Source organism: Odontomachus brunneus, unplaced genomic scaffold (assembly GCF_010583005.1).
Source record: "Odontomachus brunneus isolate Ranch 3 - 2012 unplaced genomic scaffold, Obru_v1 Obru_scaffold_303, whole genome shotgun sequence".
NCBI classification, from domain to species: Eukaryota; Metazoa; Arthropoda; class Insecta; order Hymenoptera; family Formicidae; genus Odontomachus; species Odontomachus brunneus.
Window position 1 is genome coordinate 227683 of NW_022639753.1, and position 9635 is coordinate 237317.

The following is a 9635-nucleotide window of genomic DNA, read 5'->3' on the forward strand; positions in this document are numbered from 1 at the left end:
TATATATATATATGTCTTAACTTTTTAATCGTAGATTAATTTTATATAAAATGAAACAGTAGCCTTTTATAAAAAAATGTCAACTGTTTTGTGCTGAGGACTCCATACAAGAAAAAACACTAACATTCAGAGAAATGAAAAAGTTTTTGCTGGTATTGTTTCTTATTTTTCTTATTCCATTTGCAAGCAGCCCAAAATAATTTTAATAATATTGACGAATTATTTTAACTTATACAAAAGAAAGTTAATAAATAAAAGTTAATTTTAAAGTAATTAGTTATTAGATTATATTAAAAGTTAACTTATTTAAAATTAACAAAATTGAAAATTAATCATTTTGTAATTGACTAACTAGTTATTGGCCAACCTTGATTTTATTACACCATATTATACTTAAACTAACATGTTACTTTTGTTGTTTCAGGAGTATTCCCTATTTATATTATCGGCATCCTCAAGATGATACTATTACAAAAAAGGCAACGCAATATACTCAACAGTTTTTAAACGCTGTAACGTCAAGTATTTCGGAACTATCATCATACCAAGACAAACATAAGCCGTTTGTGAACACGTTCATTCAGCCATTTGTATTTCTGAATCACTGTAATGGACTAAATTACGACCTCAGCGTGGAATATTCCTTATCTCGCATAGTTAACATTCTGACGGAAATATTGACAGTGCATTCTTCGAAATATTTAATATACGGATGCTGCGAGGCTCTTTTTCGCTTGAGCGAGACTTATCCCACGACGGTTTACATGAGAGGGTGGGACTGCATTCTGCCAAAGACAATATTGAAAAAATCTAAGAAAACTAGCGATCGATTGGATGCAAATGACGTCAGTTTCATAAACGATATAATTTCTTCTCCCGTAGGCAGTGGTCTCCTGTCATTGACATTGCCTCTGCTAACGTCCTCGACCATCAGCTTGGATCTCTCCACACACCGACACTTAATTCTTCTTGCCGGAAATCTGGCTTCCGGATTAGCCATTTGCAACTTCAAGATTGGCGATCCGACAAAATTGTGGAGTATGTGTAAAGACAGACACATGGAATTGTTGTTAACACATATCATACGAGTTCTGCACATATTCGTTTACGTGATCGACGAAGTGCAGTTGACACAAACCAGCGCTAAACCTGTGTTACCATCTTTATCGTCCGCGCAAACATTGTCACCCAAAAGAAAGATCATACCGGAACAGAAATCAAAGGAGAAACCGGATAAAATCGGAGGCTTGAAAGGTGGAAAGGATCAAATGGGCATATTTGTTGGTATACCACATTACATGAAGATATATGATATATTGAAAGCGGCACATGCTAATTACTTGGTCACTCTAGAGTACGAAGCCAGCGAGATGTATCTGTCTTTACTAAACGCAACATTAGATGTACTTTCCCAGATATTCGAAGTCGCATCCGTCAACGAAGTAGGCAAAATAGCGGAAGAAGTGTTATATTACTTGAAAAGTACCGTTACATTGTCACCGACCGCAACGGTCCAATGTGTGCAACAACTGTTGAAATGCTTGTTTGGTACGAATGTATATGCGCAATGGAGCGAGATAGACGTGCAAAAAAGTATGGATCGAAATACTTTACAAGATGATGTTAGAGGTTTTTACAACCAATGTTTTCAATATCCCGCGAGACAAATGGCGAATACGATAAAATGTATAGGAAATAATTGTAGAGGTGAAAATGAACCAGACAATGGGTAGGTATTTTGATATATCAATGTGAATCTATATGATAATGTCTTCCTCTTTTCACTTTCAGATGGGTAGGTTTACTACGTAGAAAAGGTGACCGCAAGTTTTCATCGGTATTTAAAAACTTGGCACGATCATCAGATCAAAAAGGTTCGGTGGCATCTTTCATCCGGCTCTTTGAGCCGATGGTTATAAAGTCTTTGAAACAATACACCGTTACTAGTAACATTGCGTTACAATGCCAAGTTCTGATGCTGCTGAGCCAATTGGTTCAACTGAAGGTTAATTACTGCTTGCTAGATTCCGACAAGATATTCATCGGGTTCGTGCTGAAGCAATTTGAATTCATCGAAGAAGGTTACACACAACAAACCGAAGAGCTTCTCCCGAAAATATTTAATTTCCTGGTACATTTATCTTACGAAAAGAATCATTCCAAAGCGATAATAGGTGTACCAAAAATAATTCAGTTATGCGATGGTCTGATGGCGAGTGGACAACCGGCAATTACGCACTGCATTCCCGCGCTCGCACCTGTCATCGAAGATATATTTCTTATTCGTAACGGGAGTTTGAGCGCAGCCGAACAACGGGAATTGGAAACTACAAGGGACGTGCTGATAGCCATGTTACTACGTCTTGCGGAGTATCCTCAAGTTATCGAGCTTTTAGCGCTTTGTTTGGCAGAATCGAGATTCAGCGGAGACGGAAACGGAGAAGAGAAATGGCGCAGATGGTCCAGATTAACTATGGACACTGTGCTTCCGATATTGGCGACAGGAAAACTCAGAATAGAATCCGAAAAGGCTCATGTCGCACTGGTGAAATTATTCGCGGCTATCTCGCCTACGGTATTCCGACCTGTGGACCCTCTCCTACGGATACTGTTCACCGCATCGATCTCCACGGCAGCTTCAACCCTCAAATTGAAACGATGGTTGGGCATGATTAATGTCGTGCTTCTCTCATTGATTTCCTGCGCCAAGGAGGAAGCAATGCTGGCGCGTCTTTCGGATCTCAGTGTGTGCGTGACGGACGTGTCACACTTATTCTCGTTGCAGGAATCCTCTGGACATACGGATCCCTTGAACGTACTGGGAGCTCAGTCGCATCAAATGCCATCTGAACAGATATTAGCTAGATTCATATTCAAAGTGATCAATTTGATAAGCTCGAAGGTGTTTAGTCTCCTTGGTCTGATAAACCATGAATCTGCGGATCCGTTCGTTAACTTCTCCGAATATACAGCTGACGACAACTATTTAGTACATCAATTCACATTTTTCTTGCAATTATGCATTCATATGTTTGAATCCGGTAGCCATTGCAAAGTGGCGAATGCAACAATGCAGATGATTCAAGAACGCAACATGTCGGAGGAGGAACAGTTGCCCATCGAACAGCTCAACTATTTAATGCTCAGTATCGGAAACGTATGCCCAACAGTGACGTGCCAATGGGCTTACCTGATGATCTTATTGGGATACAACGAGATGTCCTTCTGGTCAAAAATACTAGACAGCAGCAATAACGCCGACTATATCATGCGTAGTTGGTCGAGCGAGAAAAAACAGCACGATTCTACCAGTAGTATAAATGTACAGATTATCCGGAAAGGAGGCATTATATTGTTCTGTGATTATATATGTGAGAATCTGAATGACGTGGAACCGCTAACATGGCTGTTAGTGAACCACATAGAAGAGGCTATTAACATTGCCACTGAATCTCCAGTCAAAGATCTGTTAAGTACGGCTATACACAGAAATCCAGCGGCCAGCGGGCTGCTGGTGCAAGCCATCGCGACGAAATGCACGGATTTGTCGCAACCCAGTTTCATAAAGCGTCTATTGCAATGTATCGAAGGTGCTCATCACTCACAAAGCGGCGCGGTCATAATGACCTTAATACCCAGGTTATTGTCCACGAAGTATCTTGCCTTATCGAGGATGGCAGCAAAAATCGCCAGTCGCAGAGTAGAGATATTATTGACCACGAATGCAGAAGACGTAATCAGTCAATTGTCGAAGGATGATATCATGAAGATAATGGACATCCTGCAGATGACTAAGTTGGCTAGAAAACATGGCGGTTTAATCAGCTTATTGAATAAGCTGGCTGTGCAATACTACGACTTGTCGCCATTAGAACTTGATCAATGTCGGCCCTTCAATCCATCTACTGTGAAAAATATTCAGTTGGATCGAAATTGGTTCTTGTCTCAAGTGAAATTACGATGCTGCCACGCAAGCGCCGGCAACAATCCTATAGAATTAGCGCAGTTACTGAAAGATTTGGACTTTGATGATTGCTTGAGCATCCTTTCCTGCAAAGAGTTTAATTTGAAGATTTTGAAACATTGTATAATATTAGGAGCAAGACTCAGCGTCGAGAGGTGCCAAAAGTTAGAATTCGGTAAAGCCCAAAGCGAAAAAGATTTCAATTTCGACGCGAGCCCTTTGTACGTCGCAGCTAAACAGTGTTTACTAGAACATATTCGTTATATTTGCGAACTCATGCCGAAGCCGCATCAGATTTATAATCCAGAGGCAGACCACAGTAGCGGAAAGGAATTAAAGTATGTGACTAAATTTCATGAGTTATTAAACGATTCTCTTTATTGGGAGATCCTTTTCACGATAATCCCGACTGTTAAAATTTACATGAAGACGTTGCCAAAACTAGCTAAGTACAACGTAGCGAAGATTGATGTTAAATTCGAAGAGGACATCGCTAAGTTTTCTATGTTGTGTCTAGAGTTGACGCATTGGATGATCTATGCCAACAGAAGGAACTTCAAGAAATTGAGGCCACACGACATGGATCTCGCGCTGAGTTGTGCAGCGGAAATTCTCAGGCATGCTGCACCGAATAAAATCTTTGGTGACATCGCTCGTTATACATGGGTGTGCTCCGCAGCGATGTCCCTGACGAAAATTGTCGAAAGTATATTAATGACGATGGAACCCTTACCAGTAGTGGATTCGCAATCGTTAGAATCAGCTCTGCGAGATGAAAACACCAAGGACTACGCCCAAGCGTGTTTTCAAATGGCATCAATAGTGGTTTGGCTGGAAAAATGTCAAACAGAAAATTCCACGAAGAACATTCCACCGTATTTATTCGACACAATCAAATCGCTCATTGTTAGCATAAGTCGACAACCGTTAGTAAACTCTTACATCTTAACACCCCCGTTAGTATGGCAACGTGGCTGGCACGTTGTCGGCTCGGGTCCAACTAAATGTTACTTCCCACTGCTGTCGTCGGAGTCCAATCTTTTACAAGAAGTAGATATTCTGGAGCAATTTATTTATCGAGTAAACTTATTGGGTTGGACATCTAGGTCGCAATTCGAAGAAATCTGGATGGTATATCTGAGCGTTCTTAATTTCCTGCAAAACGAGAATACTCCGTCAGAGGAGGTAACGAGTTTGATTCAAACCAGCAGCCTGACAGTTCAAGCGATAACAAGATTATTATTGCAAACTCTTCTATTGCCATGTCCCGGCAATCCCGAAGCCAGCACTTTGATCCACCATCCTAGAGATCCCCAGCTTTCCGTACATAAAATTAGCTCTCAGAAGCTGTTCGCAATTCAAGAGTTACTTCTATGGAAGTATGAATACATGAATGATGCGGAAAATAAAAATGGATTGAAGCTGAATCACATTTTTCGCAGAGGAAACGTAGAGAGAATCGGGGCTATCGACAGATTCACGTACAGCCAACTGTCGGTCTCTTACTTATGGTCATTATGCAATTTATATGAAGATAAATTAAACGTTTCTGTTCTTGATTTGAAAAACAGACGAAACGATGCACTCATGTCTGCGTCGCTTGATTTGGACTCGTGTCTACGTTTTCTCATCGAACATTACACCAGCTGGATGTCACCGCAGGCTAACACATCTGTACAATTATTAACGGAAATTATCAAATCCATTCTGGCAATTTCGGAACTTTTTCTCGAACGATCGCAATATCAATGGATGCTAGACGTATGTTTAGAAGTATCGAGAACTCATCCAATGGAAAATGCGATTCTACACCAGTACTTGGCTATTTCAATATGCAAAGCTGCTGCCGTTTTAACGCCACTGGTACGAGCGAGGAGTTTAGTCGAGGATTTTCTGTTTAATAAGAGAAACGGAAATATCTTGTTTTTTTTCTTCAACTAATATTATTTCGTAGGACTTTGATACTTTGGACAAAGTAAAGCGCATAGTGGATATCAATTTAAAGTCAGGATTTTTACCCGCCAGAGTTTCCGCACTTCATGGCTCTCTGTATTTACTACAAAGCGCGGTACTAGCCAAATGTGAAGAAACGATGAATATTATACATCCGTTAGCTATTGAATACATACAGAAACATATTGACTCGCAAGATTCGAATGGGTAATTTCGAATTTTATTTCAGTTTATTCGTGTCAATAGAACATATACAAGATTGAGTCATTATATCTTAGCGTTAAATTTGAGATTAAATTAAATTATTTAATATTATTTAATATTAAAATTACATTAAATTATTTCTTTAAATAATTTCCTTAATTGTTTCGTATTATAAAAAGGTTCTAGGAAAAATATTCTGTTCAATAGGGTGCATCAAATAATCGAAATTAATTTTCTGCAGATGTCACGTTTTCAAACTTCAAAGTTATCCTGACTTGATATAGAATACGTTTTAAATTTATCGCAAGATCATGATATTGCAAATTATTGAACTCATTTTTACATTAACTACAATTCTGATAAAAATATTTTTTCGTGTATAATTTTATAAATTATTTTATAAATTATTAAAAATCTTACAATTATATTAAAAAATGTGTTCTATATTATATGTTTCCGTATTATAGTCAAAGTGATTTTGAAATCTTAAAAAAATATGAGACAAGAAATTAATTTCAATTATTTGATATGTCCGGTTAAATAGAATATGTTGTTCCCGAGACATTCTTTTGTCATCTGTTTGAAACTAAAGAAGTTTCAGGTATATTAAGATATATAGTTACTCGTATATCGAAAACTTATTGACTGATTTATTTATCCATTTAGTCGAATATAATTTACCTAATTAGATCTACATATCCAATATAATCGAATAGTATATTTAACTTATTTTTTCTTTGATACAGCGTTCTAAATCAAAGTGAAGAGCATCAAGGGATAATGTGGGCTTTAGTGTTCTTTTTGCTGGAGCATGCGGAAGACACGCCGCCAGACACGGAAGCACCAGCCGTGTTAGAATTAGTTCTTTCTCTAGTCACGTTTCCGAATATCTCGTATGGTTTGCATCAGACCTTACTGCAGGTATGTTATGACGCCTTTCACGCAATCGCTCAAGTAACGCAGTATGAAAACTGCCGATTTGCCGACAGGGTCTTGAGAGGCTCGTCGCGACGAAAAGCGTGGTCGGGAAGGTTGCTGAACAAATTGTTAAAGTTGCGATAGATCGGCTGAAGCAATCGAGCCCGTTGCTAGCACTACCTGCTCTGCAACTTCTATTGACATGTATGTACACGGAAGCGGCCGATCGGCTAAATCAACCCGGTGTGGAAGAACCTTTGCCGGACGTAGAACCGGAAGCATTGGTCAGATCTATAGAACGTACTTCTGCGATATTCGATAAAATTCGAAAGGGACATCCTATGGAAGTGGAAGTGCTATGTACTGTTCTTTCCGGCGTCCTCGGAGACTTCTTCCCCCCGTCAGAAATCTTGACGAAAGTTATAGGAGAATTTCTGTCGCCACAACAACCGCATCAGAGATTACTCTCTGCTGTTGTTTTTAAGGTTTATGGGACGACAATTGCAATGATACTGCGCCACGATGGAGCATTATTCAACTTGATTTACTTTTTCTTTTTTTTTAGGTCTGTGAGAAAGCATGTACTTGCACGGAAATGGAACTTCTTCAAGATTGGGTAGTATTTAGTCTACCCAACTTTATCCAGAGTTTACCAATGGCGATGTCGACTTGGTGTTTATCTTGTTTCTTTATAAGCGCTTCGACGAATCATTGGTTGAGAGCGTTGTATCCTTTTTCTGTTGAGATAAATTCACAATTCTGTATAAAGAGAAATAATGTTTCCTTAGCTACAGCTATGACAGGTTTCCGTACGTTCAATCAAGAATCGGCAAGTATGAGTACGAAGACAAGAAGATGTTATATATAGCCGCTTCAGACTTTTATCACAAGGTAAATTAACATAATTTTTAAGTCACATATTTTATAACTTATATTATTGTTCATAATTTTAGCTATCTAAAGAATCTCAAAAAAAAGCGTTTATTGAGACATTCGAAGCAGCAGCAAAGGAACCTGGAACTCCATTCAGTGACATTCTAGCCTCTTTTTAATTAACACTTGACTATAGCTGAAAGTAATTCAACTATAAAATAAGAATATTACAGAAATGTCGCTTTTAATTTTCAAGTTATGTAAAAATTAATGTGCAATCACTCGCGCGTTAGCGAGTTGCATCGTGCACGTGTGTACATTTGTACGTATAAGAATATTTATTTTACATTACACTCCCTTTTGTGCAACATACACACACAAACCATACAAACATGAAAAGATATGCAACTTGTTTTGCAATAGACAGTATTTTTTAAGTAAATGGACTATGTTGATTTAGACCTTTAAAACTAAAATATAAAAACTATCGGTCATAGGACCAATTCGTCACCTTATTTTTCATGAATTTTCCAGTTACTACTTTTTTATTGTTTATGTTTTATATAGTATACTCATATGTGCAGAGCAGGATTGTGGATAATTAAATATTATTTAAGTTAATTATCGTGTTTAATTGACGATTGATATGAGCCAATTCAATTGGCTTTTTTAATATGAGCCAGTTCAATTGGCCTTTTTAATATGAGCCAATTTAATTGGAATTCCGACTGAAACAGCAGAATTTCCGGTTAATTGACACTTTATAAAAATAATATATTTTTTCCTGAAAAGTAGACACTCAGCTTTCCAACGCGCTCTTGATCGTTCCGAAATTCCAATCCTAACATTTTCTATAAATTAAAAACCGTAATGGAAATCAGATTTTTGGAACGTTGTATTTCTGGAACAAAAAATCGGATCAACTTGATATAGGTATAAAAATTTTCAGCTTGTCGAGATCTTTAAAACGGTACCTATTTCATCTATTGATCTCACTGCTTTAGAATGAGGCACATTTTGGCCACCCTCTTCGTTGCTTTCATGTTGACAATATCGTCAATAGTCGCGAATGTGGTTAGGCGTCGCCACTGAAATATATATTGTAACGTCCGGATCTATTTTAGAACATTAATAATATATTATTATAGACCGGGAGGCCGACTTGTCTGATTTCAGACATCACTAGATATTTTATCCCTATGTTACTAGATGTAAGTACGTGCGCATATGCATATTCGCGAGCGTTAAAACATTATAATTAAAATGCCGAATGCTGCGTGCTGCTGGAGAGTCTCGAAATCAACGGATCGATCCAAAGAAACCGCTATCGCTCAGTGCGATAAGCCAACATAAACAGGAGCATGAAAACTGAATCCCAAACACCACTCAGGACACCGACGCGGTGACATCATGCAAAGGAATGAATCTCTTCCCTCGCCATAACTCCATGGACCAATCGGAGAACGACTCTCAGCGACAAAGCGACATATAAAAGCGCGCGCATTTGTAGAGAAGGCAATATATATAATTATTTTCTTCTCATAGTTAGTCTCTGGTAGCTTCGTGTACTTATTCAGCATATTATACTTAGTCGTAAAATCCGACTGTGTTGCAATTACTTTTGCCTACCCTTCATATTTCAAACATTGCGAAATCAAATTCTGAATCGCGGGCCGCATCAACCCGCGTGGTATCGGAACTTCCGAGGCCGAGCCAGGAGAAC

At 38.4% G+C, this 9635-nt stretch overlaps 1 protein-coding gene and 1 long non-coding RNA gene across 4 annotated transcripts in view; one reads left to right on the forward strand and one right to left on the reverse strand.

The window, feature by feature from the left end:
• Positions 1-8354, forward strand: part of LOC116853301 (huntingtin) — an 11510-nt gene extending 3156 nt beyond the window's left edge. For 2 of the 3 annotated variants that reach the window (XM_032834321.1, XM_032834323.1), the window contains 8 exons: positions 425-1729; positions 1792-5827; positions 5919-6124; positions 6868-7042; positions 7111-7524; positions 7605-7765; positions 7843-7930; positions 7993-8354. In XM_032834321.1, the coding sequence (XP_032690212.1) occupies positions 425-1729; positions 1792-5827; positions 5919-6124; positions 6868-7042; positions 7111-7524; positions 7605-7765; positions 7843-7930; positions 7993-8091 (6484 nt within the window). In that variant the 3' untranslated portion in view covers positions 8092-8354. Of the gene's footprint in view, positions 1-424; positions 1730-1791; positions 5828-5918; positions 6125-6867; positions 7043-7110; positions 7532-7604; positions 7766-7842; positions 7931-7992 lie in introns of those variants that run through there. The other variant, XM_032834322.1, reaches the window with a different exon arrangement.
• Positions 6116-9050, reverse strand: LOC116853302. The gene is made up of 2 exons (XR_004379946.1): positions 8887-9050; positions 6116-8813 (listed from the first exon to the last, which is right to left on the reverse strand). It is a non-coding gene; the product is annotated as an uncharacterized LOC116853302 (long non-coding RNA).
• Positions 9051-9635: the final 585 nt, after the last annotated feature.